The 27,542-nt window shown below is 34.0% G+C and overlaps 1 protein-coding gene across 3 annotated transcripts in view; it reads right to left on the minus strand.

Annotated features, from left to right (window-relative positions):
• Positions 1-27,542, minus strand: part of LEO1 (LEO1 homolog, Paf1/RNA polymerase II complex component) — a 95,983-nt gene that overhangs the window by 17,396 nt on the left and 51,045 nt on the right. For all 3 annotated transcript variants that reach the window (XM_074294525.1, XM_074294526.1, XM_074294524.1), the window contains 7 exons: positions 25,565-26,323; positions 22,288-22,395; positions 20,988-21,082; positions 20,244-20,389; positions 16,019-16,103; positions 11,538-11,632; positions 10,561-10,695 (listed from right to left, as the gene is read on the minus strand). In XM_074294525.1, coding sequence (XP_074150626.1) covers positions 10,561-10,695; positions 11,538-11,632; positions 16,019-16,103; positions 20,244-20,389; positions 20,988-21,082; positions 22,288-22,395; positions 25,565-26,323 — 1,423 coding nt within the window. The remainder of the gene's footprint in view (positions 1-10,560; positions 10,696-11,537; positions 11,633-16,018; positions 16,104-20,243; positions 20,390-20,987; positions 21,083-22,287; positions 22,396-25,564; positions 26,324-27,542) is intronic.

The following is a 27,542-nucleotide window of genomic DNA, read 5'->3' on the forward strand; positions in this document are numbered from 1 at the left end:
CTATTTTATGACCTAGGCAAACTTGTTTGCCAATATAAACAAGTATGGTCTTCGTATTATATGTAAATAATATGATGCATAGGAAATATAATCCCAAGTATTACATTCTCCTTTTATGAACATCAAACAAGAATCTACATGCCTTAAAATGCTATATAATAAATGTTAATTATTAATGCCACAATAAACTCTTTTTTTCTCAATGTATTTTACCATTTTGCAATTCTGTCAAGCAACTGATACCACAACTAACATAAATGAACATTAAGAATAAGGGATAACTACACACCTGTCAGATTGGTTAGAATGACAAGGAAAGATAATGCAGAATGTTGGAGGGGATGTGGGAAAGCAGATACATTGTTGGTAGAATTGTGAATACATCCAGCCATTCTGGAGAGCAATTTGGAACTATGCTCAAAAAGTTATCAAACTGTGCATACCCTTTGATCTAGCAGTGTTACTACTGGGCTTATATTCCAAAGAGATCTTGGGAAAGGGACCTGTATGTTCAAGAATGTTTGTGGCAGCCCTCTTTGGAGTGGCCAGAAACTGGAAACTGAGTGAATGCCCATCAATTGGAGAATGGCTGAATAAATTGTGGTATATGAATGTTATGGAATATTATTGTTCTGTAAGAAATGACCAGCAGGAGGATTTCAGAAAGGCCAGGAGAGATTTACATGATCTGGTGCTGAGTGAAATGAGCAGGACCAGGAGATCATTATATACTTCAACAACAATACTAAATGATGATTAATTCTGATGGGCGTGGTCCTTTGCAACAATGAGATGAATCAAATCAGTTCCAATGGAGCAGTAATGAATTGAACCAGCTACACCCAGTGAAAGAACTCTGGGAGATGACTATGAACCACTACATAGGATTCCCAATCCTGCATTTTTTATTTCCTTCACAGGCTAATTGTACACTATTCTAATTCTGATTCTTTTTGTACAGCAAAATAACTGTTTGAACAAGTATACATATATTGTATTTAATTTATTCTTTAACATATGTAACATGTATTGGGTCAACCTGCCATCTGGGGGAGGGAGGTAGGGGAAAGAGGGGAAAAATTGGAACAAAAGGCTTGGCAACTGTCAGTGCTGTAAATTACCCATGCATATATTTGGTAAATAAAAAGCTATTAAAAAAATAATAAGGGCTAAAAGCCTTTTGACTTAACAATAGCACTTGGCATGTATCTCAAAAAAAAAAAAAAAATTTTACTGACCTAGAAAAAATAACAACAAAAAAATTCACCTGGAAGAACAAAAGGTCAAGAATTTCAAGGGAACTAAGGGAAAAAAATTCAAATGAAGGTGGCCTAGTTGTATCAGATCTAAAACTATATTATAAACAGCAGTTACCAAAATCATTGGGGTGGTGGGGGGAAGAACATCATAGGATAGTTTACCTCTCAGGCCTGTGGAGGAGGAACAAATTCGTGGGCAAAGAAGAACTAGAGATCATTATTGATCACAAAATAGATAATTTAAAAGTTTTTATACAAACAAAACTAATGAGACAAGAGTAGAAGGGAAGCAACAAACTGGGAAAAAAAATTTATATTCAAAGATTCTGATAAAGTCCTCATTTCCAAAATATATAGAGAATTGACTCAAATTTATAAAAAATCAAGCCACTCTCCAATTGATAAATGGTCAAAGGATATGAACAGACAATTTGCAGATAAAGAAATTGAAACTATTTCTAGTCATATAAAAAGGGAGCTCCAAATCACTATTGAACAGAGAAATTAAGACAATTCTGAGATACCACTACACACCTCTCAGATTGGCTAAGATGGCAGGAAAATATAATGACGAATGTTGGAGGAGATGTGGGAAAACTGGGACACTGATACATTATTGGTGGAATTGTGAACAGATCCAACCATTCTGGTGGAATTGTGAACAGATCCAACTATTCTGGAGAGCAATTTGGAACTGTGCCCAAAAAGTTATCAAACTGTGCATACCCTTTGATCCAGCACTGTTACTACTAGGCTTATATCCCAAAAAGTTCTTAAAGGAAAGGGACCCACATGTGCAAAAATATTCGTGGCAGCCCTTTTTGTAGTGGCTAGTAACTGGAAATTGAATGGATGCCCATAAATTAGAGAGAGGCTGAATAAATTATGGTATATGAATGTTATGGAATATTATTTTTCTGTAAGAAACGATCAGCAGGATGATTTCAGAAAGGCCTGGAGAGACTCATGAATTGATGCTAAGTGAAATGAGCAGAATCAGGAGATCATTATACATAGCAACAACAAAATTATATGATGATCATAACGAGATAATTCAAACCAGTTTCAACTGTTCAGTAATGACTAGAGTCAGCTACACCCAGAGTGAGAACTATGGGAAATGAGTGTGGACCAAAAAAGAGCATTTCCACTCTTTCTGTTATTCTTTGCTTGCTTGCATTTTTGTTTTCCTTCTCAGGTTTTTTTCTTTCTTTCTAGATCCGATTTTTCTTGTGCAGCAAGATAACTGTATAAATATGTATACATATATTGGATTTAACAAATACTTTAACATTTAAGATGTATTGGACAACCTGCCATCTAGGGGAGGGGGTGGGGGGGAAGGAGGGGAAAAGTTGGAACAGAAGGTTTTGCAAGGGTCAATGTTGGAAAATTACCCATGCATATATTTTGTAAACAAAAAGGTATAATAATAAATTTTTTTTTTTAAAAAGGTTCTGAAATCAAAAAATTGGAAATTGAAATGCCCATCAACTGGGGAATAGCTACATAAACTGTGGTATATGATGATTATATGCTATTGTGCCTTCAGAGATGAGCAGCTATTGGGTCTGTATGTCAAATAGATCATAAAAAAAAGGGGGGGAAAGGACCCACATGTGCAAAAATGTTTGCAGTAGCACTTTTTGTAGTGGTAAGGAACTGGAAACTGAGTGGATGCCCATCAGTTGGACCATGATTGAATAAGTTATGGTATATAAAAATAATGGAGTATTATTTTTCTATAAGAAACTATTAGGATTTTCAAAAAGACTGAAAAGACTTACAATGAACTGATGCTGAGTGAAGTGAGCAGAACTGAGAGAACATTATATTCAGCAACAACAAGATAATATGAAGCTCAACTGTGATGGACTTGGCTCTTTTCAATGAATGAAGTGGTTCAGGCCAATTCCAATAATCTTGTGATGGGAAGAGCCATCTATATGCAGAGAGAAGACCATGGGGACTGAGTGTGGATCACAACAATGTATTTTGTTGAAAGTTTTTGAAAAGTACTGTCTACAAATAAACAGATGTAAGATGATTGAATGACTTTGCTATTCTCAGAATTACAGTAATCCAGGATAGCTTCAAAGAACTTATTATGAAAAATGTTCTCCATATCTAGAGAAAGAACTGATAGTGTCTGAATTCAGATTGAAGCATACTTTTTAAAAAAAAAACCTTTATTTTGGGGATTTTTTATGTTTTCTTTCACAACATGATTTTCATGGAAATATTTTGCATAATTTCATATGCACCTTCTCAGTAAGGGAGATTGGAGGTGGGGAAAGGAAGGGAGGGAATTTGGAACTCAAGTGTTTTAAAAACAAATATTAAAAATCTTTTTACACATAACTGGGGGAAAAATAAAATAATGAATAAGAATTGGGAATGGATTTAAAACTTCAATTGAGTTTGGCATCACTGGCTTAGAGCACTAAGAAATTAAGGGTCCCACCCAATCATGTATCAGAAGTAGGGCTTGAACCAGGACCTTCTCAATTTGGTGGATGACACACTCTCTATCCAAAAAGAGATTACACTGTTTCTCAAATGAACAGGATGATCTTTAGGAATTCAATATTCAATAATTTCTTATCTGCAGGAGCAGGGAACAAGAACTTATCATTCTTTATTGAACCAACCAAAAAAAGAACATGGCTAATGGGGAAAGGGGACCCTTCCATGCATGATGAGGCTGAGGGGGCATGGCTGGCAGCTGCACACGATTCAAGTCCACATAAGGACTAGGGATGGAGAAGCAAGAGCAGTAGGAGGGGCCAAGGCCAGGGCCAGGCATCTGGTTGGGGGGTAGGGTAGGCTCTGAGGAGCTGGAGACAGACAGAGACAAATCCAGAGATGTGCAGGGGCTGAGAGGATGGATAGAAGGCAGACACACCAGAGCTAGGCATGCAGAAGAGGGACGGGACAGGGCAAGGTCTCCTCAGTCTGTGTAAGATCTAGTCAAGCCCCGATGCTCTCTCTATTGGAACAATTTTTTTTTTTTTTTTTTTTTTTTTTTGGTTGAGAGAGGCCAAAGACTTAAAGCAAGGGAAAAGGAGCAGGGTCACACAGACAGCACAGAAAAGTTAACTTTTTTTTTTTTAGGAAAAAAATTTTTCCCCCCAGAATTCCTTCTGTAAAGTTGAATTTGCATAATGAAAATTTACATAAAGCAAAAACTATATGTACATGTAAATAATGTCTCTCTTAAGTTTATATCAGTTTGATAGAGTTACTGGCCAAAAAAAATCTAACTATATTCCAAAAATATTCAGGTTTATGGAAAAAAAAATTTGGCTGATTCATAGATCATCATTAACGCTTATTTTAGTCAGTCAGTGGACACAATTTATACATAATCAATGCACATATTTTTGTAAAAGTACTTCGTCTATCTGACCAGGAACTGATAAATGACTAGAAATATGTAGAAAAAGATCTGCAATGCAAAGAGAAAGGATATATGTGCATGGCGACTCTAATACCCTGAATATGCTTTCATGAACCAAGTCTACTAGGGAATATACAACACAATCCTGTGTCCTGTGGTCCAAATTCTCTGGGTTTCATGACCAGAGACCACAAATAGGTGGTCTTGAAATGCACAGTAACAGAAGAGAAGAAGCCATGAATAGTGGCAGGAAAAGATATACATATTCAAAAGAAAAGTATGATCTAGTATTCTTGTTTCTATGACCAAATACTAGCCAACCACTATTCCCTTCATGTTAGTAACCAAATGTCTTACCAAATGTCCCTTCTGCTCCTGAGCACTGCTAGAAATGAAACCATGCAGTGTCTACTGTACATTCAGACTTTCTAAAATAATTGGTTCCTGGCTAATCTAGAATCATTTTATTCATCTATAATTGACTCTCTAACTATATTCACTGACTGACTATTCAAAACTTTTCTCAAGAACACATTAAGAAAGCAATGGCCCTTTCTCAGAATATGATGTTGCTTTCTATTTTATTAAGGATCCAGGCCATCTATAGAGAGTTTCCTTATCTTTCATCTTCTACATCTCAGTATTTCCCTGTCCTCACCTATTTTATCAGCTTTTGTTCTGATTTCAGAGGCTTTCCCCCTATTAAATGTTCTTGAACTTATTCTTCTCCATTACTTCAGAAGAAAGCTGAACAAGGTTTTTTCTCTTATCTTCAATTTATCATTAGATCTGGTTCCTGGATTAGATTTTCTCTATCCTATAAAAACAGGTCTAACAATCCCAAAATTATTGTCCTATAACCTCTTGCAAGAGTAATCTATAGTACCTACTTCACCCATTGAATTATCAGCTTCTTTGAATATGGTTTCAAACCACACTCAACTAAAACTGCTCTGTCCAAGATAATTGATAGCATTTTTTAAAAATTTATTTTTATTTAAGTATTTTTTAATTACATTTAAAAATTTTAATATTTTTTTTGAAATTTTGAGTTCCAAATTCTCCCCTTTCATCCTACTCCTGCTTTCTTCCTTGAGAAGATAAAAAATTGATATACTGATATTTTAATTACCAAAACCAAAGACCTTTTCTTATTCTTTATATTCCTTGGCATCTTGGTAGTTTTTGACCACTCTTAATTACCCCTTTGATATCCTTTTTCCTCTCTTGATTTCTGTGCCACTTAGCTCCCTTGATTCTCCTTTTTTTAATGGCAGTTTCTTAGGAAACTTTCACTAGGTTATTTTCCTCTTCTTGCCATGTGGTTTATGTTCTATAATCTTGCTCTTGGCCCCCTTCACATTCTTTCCCTAGATTCTCGCCTACATTTATCCCATGTACCCTCAAATTTTCTTAAAACATTTACCTGGAGCTTTCCTTTGCCCTCCTGATATTTTATCTTGCTTTATACTTATACAACAGATACATTCCCAAATTAAAATGTTGATTCTTTGAGTGCAAAGCCATTTGTGTCCAAGCATCTAAACAGTGTTTTTTACTCAATAGTCACATATTAAAGCTTTCTTGAATGGAGTTGTTGAAGTAAAAAGAGAAAAGCCACTAGTTATCCTCCATATTTCTCCAGGAACAGTGCTAGGTATTGAGAAAAACCTCACGAAGATTATATTCTATCAAGAGACACAACATGTACATATATGCAAAATACATACAAGATAAATAAGGTCGGAATGATCATAGAAGTCTTTTTCAAAGTGACACTTTAATTGAGTTCTGAAGGAAGCTAACAAATCTAAAAGCTAGAAGTGAGAAAGGTATGAAGAATAAAGGCAATGAAGAATAAACTGTGCAAAGGCACAGAGATAGAAGAGAGTGTTGAGTAGGAGGAATAATATGAGGGTCAGGTTGGCTAGATTTGAAAGTGCCTCAAAAGTAGGCTGGGGACAAATTCTGAAGTCTTTTATTTCAGAGAATCTGTTTTTGACCCTATTAAGCAGGAGAGTGACAAGGTTACTCACACCCATGCTTTAAGAACATCCCTGTTGCAGCTTTATGGAAAATGGACTGGAATGACCAATTAAAAATAGAGAAAAATCCAGACCACAGGTACTGATCATGTGAGTAGAAAGAAGAGATTATTTTGAAGGAAAAAGACAAAGAAAAGTTTTGAGTTACAAACCCAAATAACTGCAAGAATGGTGGTACCCCTGCACAGACAGAACAAAGTATGGGAAAGGGTGAGTATGGTTTTGGAGACATTTTGTTTGAGATGACTACAGGATAATGTCCAACAATATAGTGATTAGTGATATATTAGAACTCAGATGGAGACATTACAACTAGATAGATCTATGAGTCATCTTCAGAGAGATAATAATTGAAGTTATGAGGGCCAATAAAGACAACAAGGGAGAGAAAGTACAGAAAGATAAAAAAGGTTCAGGACAGAGCCTTGTGGCACATCCAAAGTAAAGATAAATGTCTAAATGTCTATGATGATCTGGCAAAAGGAAAAAAAAGAAGTGGTCAAATAGATAGGGGGAAAACTAAGAAAAGAGAATCAAGAAACCTCAGAAAGGAAACAGTATCCAACAGAAGATGATCAAGAGTGTCAAGTGTTACTAAAAGGTGAGAAGGATAAAGATTGAGAAATGGCACTAGATCACTGATATGTAAAAAAACCTAGATGATTTGGACTGATTGCCAACTCAACTTCAGGGGTATAAGTATACAAAATAAGAGAATTACTTCTCACTCTAGTTTAAGAGAACTACTTATAATATTCTATTATATTTCATACTTTTTCCATAATCTAACTGGAAGACTCTGTTCTACTTGGGGGCAGGGGGAAAGGGAGGGAGAGAGGTATGGAAAATGTCATACTGAAGACAGCTGAAGAAAATGATGATGTTTAGTTTAAAAAAGAGAAGACTTAAGAGGAATACAACATTGACTTCAAAAACCTGTAGGATTATATCAAGGAGTATGTATTATTACAGAACTTCCCAAAAGTAAAGCCAAGATGGCAGATAAAAGACAGCAATTCAGCTGAACTCAACATTCCCCTCTCTAAACAAGTTTAAAGTAATTTCTCAAATTAAATTTTGGAAAGGCAAAGTCAACAGGGTAAGATACTGTTTTCAGGTCTGAGAAAAATCAAGAGTTCTGCAGAAGAAAAACTTTCTAGAGCACTAATTGGTGACTACAACTGAATATCTAGATCTGTGAGTCATCTTCATAGAGATAATAATTCAAGCTATGAGAGAAGGTCAACAAGGGAGAGAAAACACAGAAAGAGAAAAAGGCTTGTGACAGAGCCTTGTGGCACACCCAAAGTAAAAAAGCTAAATGTATATGATGGTCAATTAGTGGAATTAGTGAATTCTTGCATAAACTGTGGCATACAATTGTGATTGGAACATTATTGTACTATAAGAAATTATGAGTAGCATGTTTTTTCAGAAACCTGGGAAGTGAACCTGCCAAGTAAAATGAGTAGGAACAGAATACTGTATATTGTTAACAGTAATATTATATGATGATCAGTTATAAATCCTTAGCTATTCTCAGCAACACATGATTCATCGAAGACAATTTGCAAGGGCTTAATGATGAAAAAATGCTAACCTATCTACAGAAAAAGAATTAATGGAATCTGAATACAGAATGAAACATATTCCTTAAATGTTTTGATTATTCTTGGGTTTTTTTTGGTCTGGCTACATGGCTAATATGAAAATGTTTTTGCATGACTGCACATGTACAATCTATATCAAATTGCTTACCTTCTCAAGGAGTGAGGAGAAAAGGAAGGAAGGGAATGAATATGAAACTCAAAATTTTTTAAAAAAAGAATGTTAAAAATTTTTTCTTTACATACAATTGAGGAAAAAAAATAAAAATTACATGAAAAAGAAAGAAATGACATAGGTAATGGTTTCAGAAAGATGGCAAAACCTATATGAACTGATGCAAAGTAAAATGAGAAAAACCACTGAGCCTTGTGGCACACCCAAATTAAAGAAGCTAAATGTCTAAGATTATCTGGCAAAGGGAAAAAAAAGAAGGGTTATCATTGTGCATGATAACAGCAATGCTGTAATGATAATCAACTGGCTACTATGATAAATATGATGACTAAGATAATTCCAAAGACTCATAATTTTGAAAAAAGATATCTACCTCCAAAGAAAGAGGAACTCTGTGAGATGAACTCTAATGAACTCTGTGTACAAACCGAAGTGTCATTTTCCCACTTGTTTGCTTTTTTTTACATTTACAAATCATATATTGCTTGCTTTCTCAGTAGGGATAGAGGGGAAAGAACAAGGACATTTAGAATTCAAAATTTAAAAAGAAAAGCATGTTTAAAATGGTAAAATAGCATCATAAAATTTTTCAAGTAATTACATATAGTTGAGAACAATTTAAATTAGGAACAATGGATGAAAGGGAGGCAAAGTTTGGTTAAATATAATCAAATCAATCAACATGTCTAAATGCCTGCTATATTCTAGATACCATGCTAGGCACTGGAGATTATAATAAGTAAAATTACCTGTATGCTTAAATGGGGAAATGGGACGTGAGGAAGCATATATACATAAATATATACAGACAAAAAAGCATATAAGTATATATAGACAAAAATGTATATACTGCATATACCTAAGTATATATACACATATATTCACACATAAATATAGAACAAATCTGAAGGAAAACTTAGTATAACGTAATTAAATAAAAGTTAGTTGGAGAGGAAAAACAGTAGCAGTTGGAGGACTAGTATATAGAAGACAGTCCTTGAGCTGCCTTTTGAAGGAAAAGAAGAGTTCTAAAAAGAGAGGTATGGAGGGAGTATATTCTTGGTATGGGGGATGGCCAGTACAAAGAAGTGAATGTCAACAGTAAAAGAGTCAGGATGGGGTGGTCACACATTGTGGGAGAGAGAGCAAAATCCAGGAAGGTTGGAAAGATATTTTAAGGCCAGGTTTTGAAGAGATTTAAAACTAAACAGAAGCACTGATATTTGTTGCTGGAGGCAATATGGAGCCACTGTAGTTAACTGAGTAGAGGGGGTCACACAGTCACATGGGAGCAAAATCACTTTGGCAGCTATACACAATGGTTGGGATGGGAAGAACTTTGAGGCAGGAGACCAATTAGAAATGTATAGAGATAATCAAGGTAAGATGTTACTGAGCCTTTAAGGTGGGAGCTACATGAAGAGGTAGGAGTGAGGTTACAGAGATGTTAGAGAGAGGGAAATTGACTAAGGTTAGGGGGAATGAAGAGTGAAGGAAATTCCCAAGGTTACACAGGTTATTGTATTAGTAATCTGGATATTCAATGAGTGAGGCAACATTCTTCCTTCCCAGAGGAAGAAGGCTAGTGTCCCTTCATCAAAAATAGGGAAGCCTGGAAGAAAAGAGTGTTGAGGGGGAAAAGTAATGAGCTCAGTTTGAATTTGAGATATCTCTGGGACATTCAAGTCTGAAATGTTCAACAGACAATTAGTGATGAAGTACTGAAATGCAAAAGAGAGAATAGGACTAGACATATGCATCTATGAATCATCTACATAAAAACAGAGTTAATCTCCTGGGAGCTGAAAAGTTACAAAACATAGAAATAGAAAAGAGCCTGGGAAAACACTGGGGAACACCCACAGTTGGGGGGGGGGGAATAATTTGGATAATGAGCTAGCAAGAGAGAGACTGCTCAAGCAGGTAGGAGAAAATAGTGTCATGACAACTCAGAAGGGAAAGAGCAACCAGGAAAGAGTGATCAACAGTGTCGCATGTGGCAGCTATATTGGTCAGGAAGTAAAATTGAGAAAAGATCACCTAATATGGCACCTGGTAATTTATTAATATTTACCTGAAGGTTAGTTTGGTCTTGAAAACAGCTTGTCCCTGAAGACCAGTGCCTTGTCTTATAAACAGATGATTATGATCCCCTTGTAATGGTGCTTTGTAGACATCAAAAACTTCATTGCCTAGATGAAGTGACATGCTTTAAGAAGAAAAAGAAAACACAGCATCTTAGTAAAGTGGATATTTTATGGGCCATAAAGCTTTCTTCCCTGCCTCATCTGTTCATTTAAAACAAAAGTAACTGGTGCTAGAGAAAATTAAAGTTTCTTCATTTTATAGGTAGGAAATTACTAAGTACATGGAGTACTGAATATTCTGTCAGTTGCTGTGTTGGTTGTATAAAGCTAAAATAAAATCTATACTTTCAATTAAATTACAATTGATCTGAAATTTTTCTAAGACTGTTAATAAATCAAATACCAATAGTTTCTAAAAATAAAAAGCTTCAATTAGTGTTATATAACAGTAGGTGATCAACTTGTTTCATCCTCTATTTTTATCTGCTGTAGCCAATAGGAAAAGTGACATTTTATTGCCATCTTTATTAGAAATGTATCACAAACTTAGCCTCTTCTTCATTTATTTATTTATTTATTCATTTATTCATTCATTCATTCATTCATTCATTCATTCATTCATTATTTAGTTTTTAGTTCATTTTTCAAATTATCCCCTCCCTCCCCCCGATGGCAGGTAATCCTATACATTTTACATGTGTTACAATATAGCCTAGATACAATATATGTGTGTAAATACCATTTTCTTGTTGCACATTAATTATTAGCTTCCGTTCTTCATTTATTTTTACGATGTCCTATGAAAAACTGCAACTCAGGTGATGAACAATTTCTTGGTTATATTTGGTAAAAGACCCCATTCAAAGGTTCTAATCCATCTAATATTTCAGTCCACTCAATCACAATCCTGCATATTTCAAAATTTTTCTTTCATTTTATAATTACAATGTTAATCTCTACTAACCTTCCATCTGACCACTTGACAATTCGAGCATTACTTTCACGAATATCATTTCCTTCTTCATCCCTCCTCATTCGCCATCGTATAGTGTTCTCAACCTGTTAAAAATATGTGTGTATAGAAAATTATTAAAAAGTAAAATTGTTTAAAATTATTTTATTTATTTTCCTTGTCCCACCACCTACCAAAAAAAAGCATAATCACAAAGCAAGATTGGAAAATTATGTGGTCTAATATGAAGAGCATATGGGTCTTTGTTTCAGGAGACACACTTCTGTCACATACTAATTATAGCTGAGTAATGTGAATAGGGCAGTTAGTCCCTCTTTGCCTTACATGCCTCCTCCCCAAAAGATAATAATAGCATGATCTATTGCAGAGATTTACTGTGGAAGAAAGCTTTCTGTAAACCTTAAGTAGATATATAAATGTGTTACTTAATAGATATATAAATCATACTGATAGAAAATATTAAATTCTCATTGACTTTGTCAATTAGCAAGTGGTAAATAACTCCTCCCGTAGAGGAGGCAAAACCAGTTTCTCTAATGCTGTCATCAATTTAAAACCGATCACTAATATCAATAACCTAAAAAGCTTCCAATATCCAATATAGTAAAGACTGCTATGTGTAAAACAGGTGTGCCTATCCACCATGCAGATATAATATAGCAGCCTCTCTGGAACTCTTCTGTTTAACTTGTTTTAACAATTCACATCCTACCAGCTTTTCTCATAGACACTCCTCCCTTTTTTTCTCCTTCCCTCAAAAATCACTGCAGCCAGATAATCAAGAACATTTTTTTTTTTCATACAGGTCATTAATCTTATCTTTCTTCCCCATATAAAAAACTAGGCATATATACATATGACAGTACAAATGAAAAAAAAAACGATATATTACTTAGTGCCCACTATGTGAAAAACACTTTACTCTGGAATTACAAAATGAATTAGGTGTTGCCTTTCACATTCAAAAATGATGCAACTCAATCACTAGCAGCAAAATGTGTTGAATTCTTTTTTCATTAAAGGTACCAGATCTGTATGTGCTTCCACTTGAAGACAAAGATGTCCCCTTTTAAATATGTATGCATACATGCCATCAAGTTACAATTTATTGCTGAAGCTGTTCCTATTAACTGTTCAATTCAGGACATGTACACATTATAATAAGGATTCATTCACCAGGAAACTATTACCACAGATAATATCTGAGTTCTTATGTAAACCTAAATTTAACTGAACTATTTTTTAATATCACAGAAAAAATATCAAAGTATCTTTTTCATGACATACTGACATTCTAAAGTTCTAAAAATTCTGAGTTACATAAAGATGCTCCAGATTAAAGAAGGTACTAAGATTTGGGATAAAAAAAATGGAGGGAAAATTTTTTCAAATTCAAAAATAAATGTTTCTAAGGCTCTATGTCAAAAAAGCTAAAACCAAAGAACTAAGAAATGAAAAGTAGGAAAAGGAAACAGTAAAAGTGAGGAGACAAGGCAAACTTACTATAAACCTATTATAGCAGATTGAAGACAATCAAAAAAAAAGGGAGAGTGGCTATGAAAAATGTGAAGAATTGGTGAAAAAAGGGGTGGGAGAGAATTAGTAAAGAGAATCAACACATGAACAAAATCATTAACATTATGTAAATCAGAAAATTAACATTATAGCCAGATATAAAAATATTCAGTGCTAACAGGAACATATATATTCTCAAGGGAAAAACACTAGGTCAAAAGTTAAGAAAGAATTTAAACAACGTCAGCTCATAATTGTTAAGTCTTGGGTAAAAAAAATCACTTAGCCCTTTTTGATCTCCCATTTTTTTTATCTGAAAAATAAGTGTTGCTTTATGATCTTATAAATCATAATAACAATAATAATAATAATAATACACAGAGAACTCATTATTATGTTATCCTTCAGCTTTGAGGCCCTTTCAAACAAAATCTTTATAATTTTTGAGTATTAAACCCACTTGAGCAAGATTCATTGCATCAATTAGGCTTTTTTGACTTTCAGTCACGTGGCTTCATCTAGCCTTTCTGAATTAATACACAGGTCTCCCCTTCACATACTCTACAATGCAGCCAAACTGAACTACAAATTATTCCCTGGAACTCAACTATGTATTTTTGCAATCTGTCCCCAAAGCAAACTAAATGGAATTGATCTCTTACTCCAATTTACCCTTCAAATAGTTGCCAAAATGATTTTCCTAAAATATGGTAGTCTTTTGCTCAATAAATTCCAGCAGTTTCTTATTATTACCTCTGAGGTAAAATACTAATTCCTTTATTTGGTTTTTAAAAGTGTTCCCAGCCTAGCCACCACCTACCTTTCCAGCCTTAATATACATGATTTCCCTTTCTACACACTATAATCATTACTCAAACTAGTTTTCCTGCTGTTTCACACATATAGTGCTTTCCGACACATTACACTACCTCCCATGTGAAAATGTCCAGTGTCCACACTTCTACCTTAGAGACTACTCCCTCACTTCCTTCAAAAGTGTGAAACTTTTCCTAATCCTCCCCTCTAGGGGGAGTCAGTATCTTCCCTTCCTAAACTACCTTGCAGTTATTTTCTATTTGTGCAATGTCTATATATTTAGGTCCATGTTGTCTTCCTTGATAGAATGGAATGCCTTAATAGCAGGGATTACTTCCCTTTTGTCATTCTCTACCTCTCGGAACCTTTCTCTAACTCTCAGGCTTGGCTCAGCAGCTACCTCTCCTCTGTGGAGAGCCCTGATCTCACTTGTTAATGATTCCTCACTGTAGAGGGCCGGAACTCTGGAGAAATATACTTGAAACAAAGATACTTACAAGGTGTTAACTCAGTGGAACTGATGAGATAATGGTTCTCTAGTTCATATATATATATATATATCTAGTTTGATATAATGATATAATCATTCTAGTTGGCATATACTCAGTATGCTGAAATGATGTAATTGTAATAGGGTATTTAAGGGTTGAGAGAACTGGGAACAAAGTCAATCAGAGTGAACAAACTGTGAAGAGACAATAAAGACTTTAGACTTTATTCCTGACCATCTTCGTGATAACTATTCTGCTGAGACCAAGACTCGTCCAGAGGACCTCCAGAAAGCTACCTTAGTAGACATTACACCTCACTTCTTAAACTATTTTTATTTACTTATATTTTTATTCATTATTTATTATATTTATATCATACACATATATATTTACATGTATTTGCTATATTATATATTATATAATTATATATAATAATAATATATAATATAATGTTATATTATATATTATATAATAATATAATCTTGGGGTCATATGTTATAACCCCAAGACTCTGCACGAAGTAGAAAAAAAGAACCTTTTTTTTAATTAATTTTATAATTATATATATATATATATATATATATATATATATATATATATATATATATATATATATTTTTTTTTTTTTTTAAAAGAACCTTAAAGACAATCTAGTACAATTCCTTTATTTTACAATTAAGGAAAATAAGGTCCAAGAAAGATTAAATAATTTATTCAAGATCTCAACTAGTAATTAACAGGGCCAGGATTCAAACTCAATTTCTCTTGACTATATCTAGTCCCCTTTCCACTAATTGCACTCCAGAATTCAAACTGAAACCTCAAGTGTTAAACTGTTATAGGTTCATATTCCGGCTTATTAATTTCCAAAAATGCTGAGTCTGAGTATATATAAGAAATATTACAGATTTCTGTACAAATGGTACAGTTTCAAATATCTGAGGTCTAAACTGCTAACCTATCATTAGTTTAGATATCTCCTGCTACTTAATGCCATGCCAGCAATACAAATTAAATGTCAGAAGCAGTCTTCTATATAACAATACTAATTGGCATTTTTTAGTTAAAGATTACACAAACTATACAGGATGTCTCAAGTCTTAGTATAGTTTTAAGCTCTATAGTTTTAACTTAATCTTAAACTTATGGAGCTCTATACTTAAAAAGACTAAGACTTCTGAGATACTCTGTATGATATATAAACATGGTAACTACCAAAGTACTGTGTATTGAGAGAAATGTGTCTTTTAACATAACTAGGTATTATCCAAAGAATCAAATTCAATCTAGTTGCAAACACTAAGTATCTGTGTAAAAGTGTACTAAATGCTGTAAGACAACCCAAAATTTACCTATTTTAGGTAGAGAGCTAGCATACATTTCCTTGGAATAGGTACTGAAGGAAAAGGTCTATCAATTAATCTACAAGAGAAGTAAAGAAATTATTACAGCAAATAAGTACAATGACTATGATATTTTTCTATCAAAAGAAACATTCTGAAAAAGGCAAACAATTATTGATTCTATTCTGATTTGCCTGCTCATAGAAGATGAAACAGAAGCTCAATTTAAAAAGAAAACCTCCACTTATTCATGTCCTACTTAATGAAAGGGATTCAAAAACTATAAAAGGGGACTCTGTAGTGATACCTTAAGTTTTAACCTGGTTCTGCCTTCTTCATCAAGCATCTCTTCATCTTCAAATTCATCCTCATAATACTGAGGATCAAAAGGTCTGCAAATGCACAAAAATATAATTCAATTTTAGTCATTTGGTATGTGATCAGTATTACAGAAGAATTCTTCAGTAAAATTATAGGCTTTCTCTCTTTTCCATCTTTTCAGATTCTAGTATACAATAATCTAAGTCTTTCTCTTGTTTGTTTTTAATATTAATGGACTATCCAAGCTGTCCAACCACCGGATCTTATTAAACTATGTACACCTTCTTTTCTGTTTGTACATTTCTGGGTAATGATAGTTATGCCGGTTCTTATATATGGATTGCTAAAATTTGGACATGTCCACCAAATTTCTTTACATCTGATACCTTTGAGTTATTTATAAGTTTAATTCTTCTGGCATTAAGCTATTCTAAATTTGTAACTAAACAGCATCATCAAAGGTAGAATAATATTAAATTATTACTCATGTAGCTTTTGTAGTAAAATGAAGTCTGAGATCACTGAAAGTACTATGCAATTTTCAAAAAGTAATACAGCTCCTCCTCCTCCAATCCTGGGTTCTTTATTCAAGACATATATATGGAAGAACTAACCAGTCTACATTCTAACTACAAGTCAAAAGTCTAAGTAAGATGCAATTTTCATTTATTTTGTTTTGATAAAATGAAATAGTAGGATAATGCATCTTTTCCTTAGTCCTATGAATTGCATTGAGGAGACTGACATACTATAAAATAAAGTCATGAACAGTTGTAACATTTGGAAAAGCTCATGATTATCAGCCAATTTTTGTTTTGAACTTTAAGTAAGGTATCTTCCATAACAAAAGCAAACATCTCATGTGATCATCTATCTCCCTATTAAAAACTTTCATTGATTAAATCTTGGACAATCAAATGAAGTGAAGAAAGAAAACAAAAGTACTTAATTTTATTTGGTTTTTTCAAACTAAAAGAAACTTTTGAAGACAAAAACAGGGATACTTTGAAACTCCCATGAACTAGAACCTCCAATATAAAAGGCTGAGAAATACTCAGTTTTAGAACTATTATTTAACTACCATTTCAACCATATTAAAAGATAAAATTAAATGATTTCTGAGCTACTGCTAAAACAGTCTTCTCAACAGTCACTTATCTGACAAAAGAAATGGACAACTCAAAACAACTTTTATGTAATCATCACTGATAAGATATTTCCCCCAACTGTATAGTCCTACTCTTGTTTCTCTTAGCTAAAAGCATGATGATTTAAGAGAAAACTTCAATGGAATATGGCAAAGGATATACTAGTCCACCAATTAGCATTCCTGGCAATAAGAGATTACAAAACTCATTTGAGGATTTGAGGGAAAACTACTTGGAATAGCTCAAATAACAGGTGAAAAATCATACTTGCAACAAAGGAAAGTGCAAATATGCAAACTAGTAAATAGTAAATGTAACTTTACTTCATTCTTACCTAATAAATGATATAGTTTCATAATAAAATTTTCTAAATAAAGTTTTAGAAGAATGTCATATTCTAATTATAACAATATGGTGAGTTTTTTAAAAAATATATTTAATTATATACAACACAAAAACATACTGCTCCTACTCTAAAAGGTTTGTTCTGAAAGTAACACTTTAAAAGGGAACTCACAAATATACTCTTATCTCACTTCCTCCTATCTTGTTTTGAATGATGTCACTTTCATTCATTCAAGTTTAAATGGAAAAATAACTCATTTCCTCTTTCTTTTACAACTTCATCATTCAGTCTAAACTATTTCAAGATGATTGCTGAAATAATTTTGAAATAATTCATTTGAGCTACATCTTTACTAAGAGGAAAGATTAAAATTAAAACCAAAAACCAAATTTAAAGTACTAATCCTTGTCAAAAAGATAACCTTGCCACAGTTTCCCTGAAAAGCTTTGAAAAAGATTTCCTTTTTGTCCTTGTCCCATCCTGCTATTCACCCCTTTCCCAATCCCGTTCTGCCTGGCTGATTAGTTCAGACAGTTAGAACAGGGTTAAAGCAGGCTACTCACGAGGGGAAACACAAAGAGGTTATGAATAAATTGCTAAAAAGAACTAAGGAAAAATTCTAAAAAAGAATCTCTCAGTAATTAAATCATATCATATATCTTCAAATACAAAGGATAATATGCTTTTAAAAGTCACTCAACAAACATTTAATGAGGAGCTACTATGTGCCAGGCACCATGGGGCTACTGAGGTATGTAGCTCACACCCTACTGGGGAAAGGGGGAAGACAACATGCAAACACAAGCAAGCTCTGTAAAGGACAAACTGGAAATTATCAAAATAGGGAACATATCAAAATTAAGAGGGACTGAAAAAGGATTCCTGTGGAAGGTAGGACTTAAAGGTAGTGAGGAAAACCAGGAAGTAAAACTAGGGAAGGAGCATGGGGGGACGACAGCAAAAAAAAAAAAAAAAAAAAAATGCTTTATTCAAGTAAACAACAAGATATGGGTCATTGGATAATTAATTGTGGTAAAAATGCTGCAATTCATTATTGATCAGAGAAATGAAAATCAAGACAACCCTGAGATATCACTACATACATACCTTTCAGATTGGCTAAGATGACAGGAAAAGACAGGATTGAATGTTGTAGGGGATGTGGGAAAACTGGGATACTGATACATTGTTGATGGAGTTGTGAACAGATCCAACCATTCTGGAGAGCAGTTTGGAACTATGCTCAAAGAGTTATCAAATTGTGCAAACTCTTTGACCCAGCAGTGTTTCTACTGGGCTTATATTCCAAAGAAATATTAAAGAAGGGAAAGGGACCCACATGTGCAAAAATGTTTGTGGCAGCCCTTTTTGTAGTGGCAAGAAATTGGAAACTAAGTGGATGCCCATCAATTAGAGAAGGGCTGAATAAGTTACGGCATATGAATGTTATGGAATATTATTGTTCTGTAAGAAACGAACAACAGGATGATTTCAGAGAGTCCTGGAGAGACTTACAGGAACTGATGCTAAGTGAAATGAGCAGAACCAGGAAATCATTGTACACGACAACAATAAGATTATACAATGATCAATTCTGATGGACATGGCTCTTTTCAACAATGAGATGATTGATGTCAGTTCCAATGATCTTATGATGGAAAGAGTCATCTGTACTCAGAGAGAAGACTGGGGACTGAGGGTGGATCACAACATAGTATTTTCACTTTTTTGTTGTTGGTCTTGGTTGCCTACATTTTGTTTTCTTTCTTTTTTGATCTGATTTTTCTTGTGCAGCATTATAATTGTGGAAATATGTATAGAAGAATTGCATAATTTAACATATATGTTACTTGCTATCTAGGGAAGAATGGGAGAAAGGTAGGGAGAAAAAAAATTAGAATACAATGTTTTGCATGAGGGAATGTGAAAATGATCTATGCATGTGTTTTGAAAATAAAGATATATATAAAAGAAGAATTGCACATGTTTAACCCATATTGGATTACCTACTGTCTAAGTGAGAGAAGGGGTGGGAAGGGAGGGAGAAAAATTTGGAATGCAAAGATTTTGCAAGGGTTTATGTTGAAAACTATCTTTGCATGTATTTTGAAAAAGGAAAAGCTATTATCACAAAAATAAATAAAATACTGAATCACAAACACAAAAATCATATGGTAGAATGTAAGACAGATAACATGGGAAGTTTGAGGAGAAAAGGGGGAAAGAGGCAAGTTTCAAAAAGCTCTGAGTTTATTGAGTAGAATGGGTAACACAGTCAGACCTATGCTTTAGGAAGACCAATCTGAAAACTAGGTGGAGGGTAGAATGGAGTGAGGGGAGACTTGTGGTAGGCTATAAGAATGGTCCAGGTATGAGGTGACAAGAATATGCACCATGGTTGTAGCAGTATGAGAGAAGGGTATATATGAGAGAGATGTTACAAAGTCAGAATTGACAGGATATGGGGATGTCAAAGTCAGGAAATGAGGATGACATCGAGATTATGAGCCTAAGTGACTGGAATTCCTAAAATCTCTTGCAAATAGTCAAGACTTCTAAATTATATATTATTTTTACAAATGTGGCAAAGCAATTTAATCACTAGCTTCTATATAATAGAAATTCCCCTGCAAAATATAAAATGAGAAAAAAAACAAAAACCCAGCATTTCAAAAGTACAGTTCCATTATTAGAAAATCTGTAAATGGGGACATTACCTGGGTTCCACACTGAGAAAGTTGGGCAGTTTGACAAAATACAAGTCATTTCCTAAATCAGTGTTTACTTTGGGTATTTCCACTTCTATTCTGGTCTCCGGAATTGGTTCTTCTTCCTGTTGCTCCTGAGGCAACCCATTTTCATCCTAGTAAATAAATTACAGAACTGAAGGACTAAAAGGGATATGAAAGATCATCTAGTCCAACATTACTTTTCTTCGGTGTACATCAAGAAAAGAGAAAATATACCCTTTAGGGATGGTGCAATACAAAGAATCCGCCGAGAGTACTAATTTTTTGGTGCCTTATTTGTCAGACATGAATGATATAGACTCCCTAGCCTTGAGCCATAGAAGCAGCCTATCTATGGTAGAAACTGGAAAAAAAACTCTCCTTGGTTGTTTCTTTACTTCTCTTAGAATTCACTCCACTTAGCAATGGCGTACAATACTTTTAATAAAGTTTTGCCCCTCAACTAAGAGATGGGTTCAATCCTGTAAATTCTTTTGAGACACTTTATAATACTGGTCTGGGACTTTTGGGGTTCCCCTCCCCAATCTCAACAGTACCATTTGCCACATACTTGGTAAGAAGGCCAGAACCATCTAACATCTGAGAATATTCAACAAAGTCCTGAAAGCCAGGCATTGGTTCCATATAATCATAAGAAAGAGAAGACTCTGGGCCTTAACCATAACCTTTTCTTTTAAAAACAGTTCCAGTTCAGGATAGGTATTTACTCACAATGGGCTGTCCTGGAGTAGGTGGTTTGTCTTCACCATCACTCCCTGAAGAAATATCATCTGCACCTCCAAATAAATCCATGGCTTCACTATTATCTTCAATGAATGAAAAAAAAAACAAAAACAAACAAAACCATCACTTTCCTGTAACTAAAGTTATATGGAACACAGCTCATATGAACATATATGTGTATGCCATAAAATACCCCCAGATATGCACAAATCACATGAAGGATCCCCTAAATATTTACAAAAGTTGTCGTGGAGTCAGCTCACTAATGCTGGTTTGTACAGTCAGGTCAAATATCCATTAAGCACCTACTCTATGCCACGCACTGTAATAATATGTGGGGGTGCAAAGAAAAGAAATGGTGCCTATTCTCAAGAAGTTGACATTCTAATGGGGAAGAGGTAAGAGGCAAACAATTACATACAACCAAGATCTATCCAGTACTCTAGGGGCATTGTCCTAATACTAGGGCATTATCTAGGGACCTAACAAGAGTGAAAAGATAATTATATTTAGCTTCACTAAAGAGAAGAAAGGCCAGGCAGGTGGGAAACAAAAACTGCAAAGTAATAATAATAGCCAATATTGTAGAGGGCTTTGAAGTTAACAAAACAATTCACAATAATCCTACAGTAGATAATATTAGTATTAATTCCACAATTTACAGATGAAAAACTAAGGCTCAGTGAAGTTATGATTTACCTATACTCACCTATATGACCACATTTATCATCTCATGTAGTCTTTACAACAACTCTTTGAGTTGGAAATGGCAGATATCATTCCTAGTTTTCAAAAGAAGTAACAAGACTAGTAAGTGGGGGAACCAATACTCTTAGCAAAGTCTTGGGACCCTTTGTCCCAAATTCTTTCCATTTATAGCGTGCTATATGCTGCCAGATCCATTCCTCATTAAGGGCTATAAGTTCATAGTAGCATTGCATGCTAACAGATATGCCTCATACTCCTTCAATTGGCAATGCCAAAGAGCAGTTGAACTTTCAGTTAATCAATCAATAAGGATTTAAGGGTCTACTATGTGTCAAGCACTAGCTTAAGTGGCAGGGACACAAGTGAAGCAATTCCTTCCCCCAAGCGACTTATGTTCTAAGGAGGGAGACATAATCACACTTTACACACATATAAAGAATCTATAAAATTAATACAAGGTAGTTTTGGGAAAACATCAGAATAAGCCTAGCTTCTCAAATTATGCCAATTAATGTATTAATCAAAATTCTTTGGTGTTAATTTGACATCCTGAGTAAATTACAATTTTTAAAACGATTACCTTTTTGTCCTTCTTCATTATCACTATCCGCTTCTGAATCTGAGGCTATTGCTTTCTTTCGCTTCATCCGTAAAACTTCATCCTCACTATCACTGCCTCTTGCAGATTCTACAGAAAGTACAATTAGGAATTAATCATAAAAATAACCTCTCAGTTTTAAGATAAGTAATTTAAAAAACAACTTAGATTAGCATTTTAATCAAGATAAGATTCAAAGAAAGAAAAGTAATGACTATTCCTATTTAGAAGCCAATTGATAAAAGAGGTTAATTTCATTCTAATCATACTTTCCCAGAGCTATTATTTATCCAAAGTACTTTTATACTTCAAACAATATGTGATTCAATGTATACATTTCAACCAATGAAGATAATAACCTTTCATAAGCTATAGAGGGGCAAATTTCAGATGAAGAGTTCCTCTAATCATAGCAAGGCTGAAAGATGGCTTTATCAGCACAAACAAAGCTTTGTTTTTGTTGGATCTGTCAGATCTTGTGATTTGGTGACAAAAACTTTTGAAAAATCAGGTTCACCTTGACCCCAAAATACCAACCCCAATCTCCTAAGAGTAAGACATTAGAAAGAGCATTTCACTTATTTTGTCATTTCCGATGGGAAAAGTGTGCTAGCAAATGTTTGCTATAAGTAAGTCAATTTTAATGCCAGGAAAGATCAGAATTTAAGAATATTTCAAAGGACCATACTGTGTTAATGTGCTTAGTGTTAGTATTCATAAAGTAAATAAAACCAAAATAGTAGGATTTTTTTTTTAATTTCAAAAGAAAAATTATACTATATGGGTCAACTGACATCTGGTCTTTCTAGAGCTAAAATGTTTTATTTGCATAAAATTTGTGATGAAAAAGTTTAGGGCAAATAACTTAACACTAAAACACACCTTTTCTTTTTAGTTACTTTATAATAAATACGAATTGTCTGCTCAACCCACCCAAGGAAACAAATGAGAAAAATACCTTCAAATAAATCCAAGTATTTATAGCAGCACTTTCATAATGGCAAAGAAATGGAAACAAAGTATAAAACCATCAATTAGGAAAATGATTAAACAAAGTTGTAGCATGGGAATGTGATGGAACATCACTGAATGATTATTTTTTTTTTAATTTTAATTTTTTTTTTTTTTGCTGAGGCAATTGGGGTTAAGTGATTTGCCCAGGATCACACAGCTAGGAAGTGTTAAGTGTCTGAGACCAAATTTGAATTCAGGTCCTCCTGACTTCAAGGTTGGTGCTTTATCTACTGCGCCACCTAGCTGACTGTACTATTAAAATATACATAAATATGATAAATGAAGTAGAACAGAAAAAGATGCATAAACTGATAGAAAGTAAACAAAACCATGAAAATAATATACATAAAGACTACATACTATAAATAAAAGGAACAACAAAATAATCAAAATTGAATGCTCTAAAATTATGATTAAGTTTGGCCCCAAGAAAGGTGCATTTACCCATGAGAATGCACCCACACCTCTAGTATTCCTAGGCAGGAAATTATAAATGCAGATCATTATATATAATGTTGGACTCAGTTTTGCTGAATTTTTTTCTTTAAAAAAAGTTTCTTTTATTTTTTTAGGGCTCTAGGGAAGGAAGGGAAAGAACTAGAGAAATGTTGATATAAAAACATAAAAATAAAAATTTTCAAAGATATGTATTCCTTTCTTTTCAGATCTGTTCATGTTTATATACAACTATTAAGTATTTGCACTAGATAAAAAGCACTGTTATAGTAAAATAATGCTTATAGCAGAATGAATTTATTATTATAAATCAAATTCTCAATCTGTAGATTTTATTTCTAAAACAGAGGCTTCAAAGCTTAGCACATATGAAGAAGTATCTTGGACATAAAGATAAAAGTCAATTGGTATTAGAGAATATACTACTCTTCTCCTTCCCCTCAACTTCTAAATCTTTTCACAGTGGAAATTTTGGTGGATAATTGGGAGTTTCCTAGTGGCAAACTTGAGGTATTTAAGAGTAACTGCTGCCTGACTGTCAGACAAAGAATTGTAAATAACTCAATTAAGTCTTCTTATTTAAAAATGCAAATAGCACAAAATCAGATATCCTTATTTAAAAAAACAAAACACTATTCTTTGAACAAGAAAAAGAAAGTCCTTTTCATTAAAGTTTATTCACTATAGTTACAAGACACTTGTCAAGAGCACTAAAATGTAGCTAGGTGACAATGGATACAACAATGGACTTGTAATTAGGAAAATCTGAGTTCAAATCCAGGCCCAGTTGCTCACTAGTTGTATGACTGGTAAAGTTGTATAACCTGTTTGCCTCAGCTTTCTCACAGCTAAAAGGGTAAAAATAATGGCACCTATTTCAAAGTCCGATTCTTTTTGTACAGCAAAATAACTGTTTGGACATGTATACATATATTGTATTTAATTTCTACTTTAACATATTTAACATGTACTGGTCAACCTGCCATCTGGGGGAGAGAGTGGGGGGAAGGAGGGGAAAAATTGGAACAAAAGGTTTGGTAATTGTCAATGCTGTAAAATTACCCATGCATATATCTGATAAATAAAAACTATAATTAAAATAAATAAATAAATAAAGTGATGGTGCCTACTTCTCAGGGAAGTGGTGAAGATAACATGACATATCAGTTATAAAGCACTGAGCACAGTGCCTGGCACATAATAAACACTTAATTCTGTCTCGATATCATATAACAAGAGTGTTTAAAATGGGCCATAGCTTACAAAGTATATCCACAATCAACAAATATTATTGAATATAAAGAAAATATCAATTAACTTCAAGTATTTTCCTTCAGTTATTTTCACTTTCAGATCAATAAGGTAGCACATTTCAGTGATGTTAATCATGACATTACTCAACTTTCCCTAGAACACATTTAGTTAGTATTTACTAAGCAAGCATTTTCTTCAAGGGACATTACTAACCAACTTAGATTTATGATCTTCTCTTTAAACTCCATCTTATTACAATCTTATATACTAAACTACTGAAATGAACAAATGCCTCTTTATAACTTTCCTATTAAAAATCTCTTTTCAACATCTATTAATTTTAAAGACATCGTTCTACTATATCAGATCATTCACTAACAAATGGGAAAAAAAAACAATAAAATATTAAAAAGTACAATAAGAAAGCTAGATTAGAGAGAAGGTGAAGGTAAAGAATTTTGAGAAGAAAAGCCAGACCACAATGTACATTATTATATTTCTAATTAACATTTCACATATAACAAAAAGTACACACCTGACTTATGGTCTTGTTCCTCTTCATCATCTGACCGTCTGTGCTCTTCATCAGAGACCTGGGGCCTTTCATCATCAGAATTTTGCATTTTTTCCTCATCAGAGGCCTGTGGTCTTTCTTCATCATCAGAATTCTGTAGCTTCTCGTCATCATTGTCAGAGGCTGCTGGTCGTTCATCATCAGAATTGGCCATCTTTTCTTCTTCAGAGAGCTGTAATCTCTCATCATCTGAAATCTGAGGCCTCTCATCATCATCTGTGTTCTGCATTTTCTCATCATCATCAGAATTCTGCAGTTTATCTTCATCAGAAATTTGTGGCCTCTCATCATCAGAGTTTTGTATTTTCTCATCATCTGACTGATCACTTTTATCTTCTCTCTCCCATTTTTCATCATCTGAATGTCCTTTTTCAGAACCTTCAGCCTCTGATTGATGGCTCCCTCCATCTGACCTATGGTCTCCATCTTCATCCTCATGAGGAGCTTCTGATCCACTATGTTGATCAATATCTGACTGGTCATTTTCTTCATGATCAGAATGCTCAGAAATCTCCGATCGATTGTCTGATCTTTCAGAGTGATTATCACTCACACTGTGATGAGAAAGTCCGTCATCTTCACTGTCATCCCCAAACAATTCCTTGTTACTCGGCTTTACCGAATCTTCTCTGTCATCCCCCTCACTGTCACTTCCAGAGGGATTACTACCAGAGGCAGCATTCTCATGATCAGAATCAGATCCAGATTCAGAATCAGAATCTAACAAAGAAATTACATACACATTATTATGCCATCAAACGTAAGCAAACCTAAATACCAATATTCATTCAAATACCTTTTCTTCTTTTTATGAGTACCAAAACCATGAGTTTTTCACCAGAGCAAACTAAAATAGCAGGAGAAAAAAAGGCATAGTAAGCTCCATTTCATCTCCAAATAAAATTTCTCCAAACAGATTTAGAAAATATACTAAAAAGAAAAGATTCTGAGAAGATGGTGGAATGGGTCAGAAAATTCTAAGCTTTCCAGGTTTTCCCCACAAACAAGACAAAATTACACCTCAGGGAAAACATAGAGCAGCTAAAAGCAAATAGGAGTTGAAGCAGAAGAGTGGTCCTTTCATGTGCAATGAAAAATATCCTAAGAAAGATACTATAAAGAAAGGTTTGGCTCCAGAAAAGTTTAAACACCCCAGGCTACTTCCTCTGAAACAACAAGCAGTGACCCTTGGCCCCACTTGCAGGGGCCTGAGTGAGTGCAAAAGCAATGGGGCAAAAATGCTGCACAGCAGAACACTGCCCATTTTACAAGGACTTAGAGCTCTTAACTTAGTTCCCAACCAGAGAGGAGAACTGAAGTAAGACCCGAGCCAGGGACACCCCTGCCCCCACACTAGAAGTAACTATAATAACAAGCTCTTTATCAGAGAGACAAAGAGGAGTGGGGGGAGGGAGAGAATGCAAAGCAGAAAGAACCCAGTTTTAGAGTCACTATGTGAATAGGGAAGACTAGAGTTCAATCTTCAGAGGAAGATATTGAAGTTAAAAAAAATTAAATCTTTCCTATTCCCAAAGAGTAATGTTAAATGGTTACCTTCCCAGGAAGAATTCATAGAAGAACTCAAAAAAGTTTAAAAAAAAATTTTAAATAAATGAAATGAGAACACTAGAAGGAAAAGAAATGAGCTATGAAATAAAGAATTAGAAATAGGATTAGCAGAGCTCAACAGGAGATGTACAAAACCTAGCCCAAGCAACTTACTCTCTGAAAATTAGAAGAAACAAACATAAGCTAATGACTCTATGAGACAATGAAAATTATTATGGAAAAAGTCCAAAGACTGAAAAAAAATAAAAGAAAATGTAAGATACAGTCAATCCTCAGCATTTCCATGGTTAATTTTTGTGAGAGCAGGCATCTGGCATGATTTTATTAGCAATCTCATTTTCATTTTAGTGTTGGCTATATATAGTAGAGC

The sequence above is a fragment of the Sminthopsis crassicaudata genome, chromosome 2, assembly GCF_048593235.1.
Source record: "Sminthopsis crassicaudata isolate SCR6 chromosome 2, ASM4859323v1, whole genome shotgun sequence".
NCBI classification, from domain to species: domain Eukaryota; kingdom Metazoa; phylum Chordata; class Mammalia; order Dasyuromorphia; family Dasyuridae; genus Sminthopsis; species Sminthopsis crassicaudata.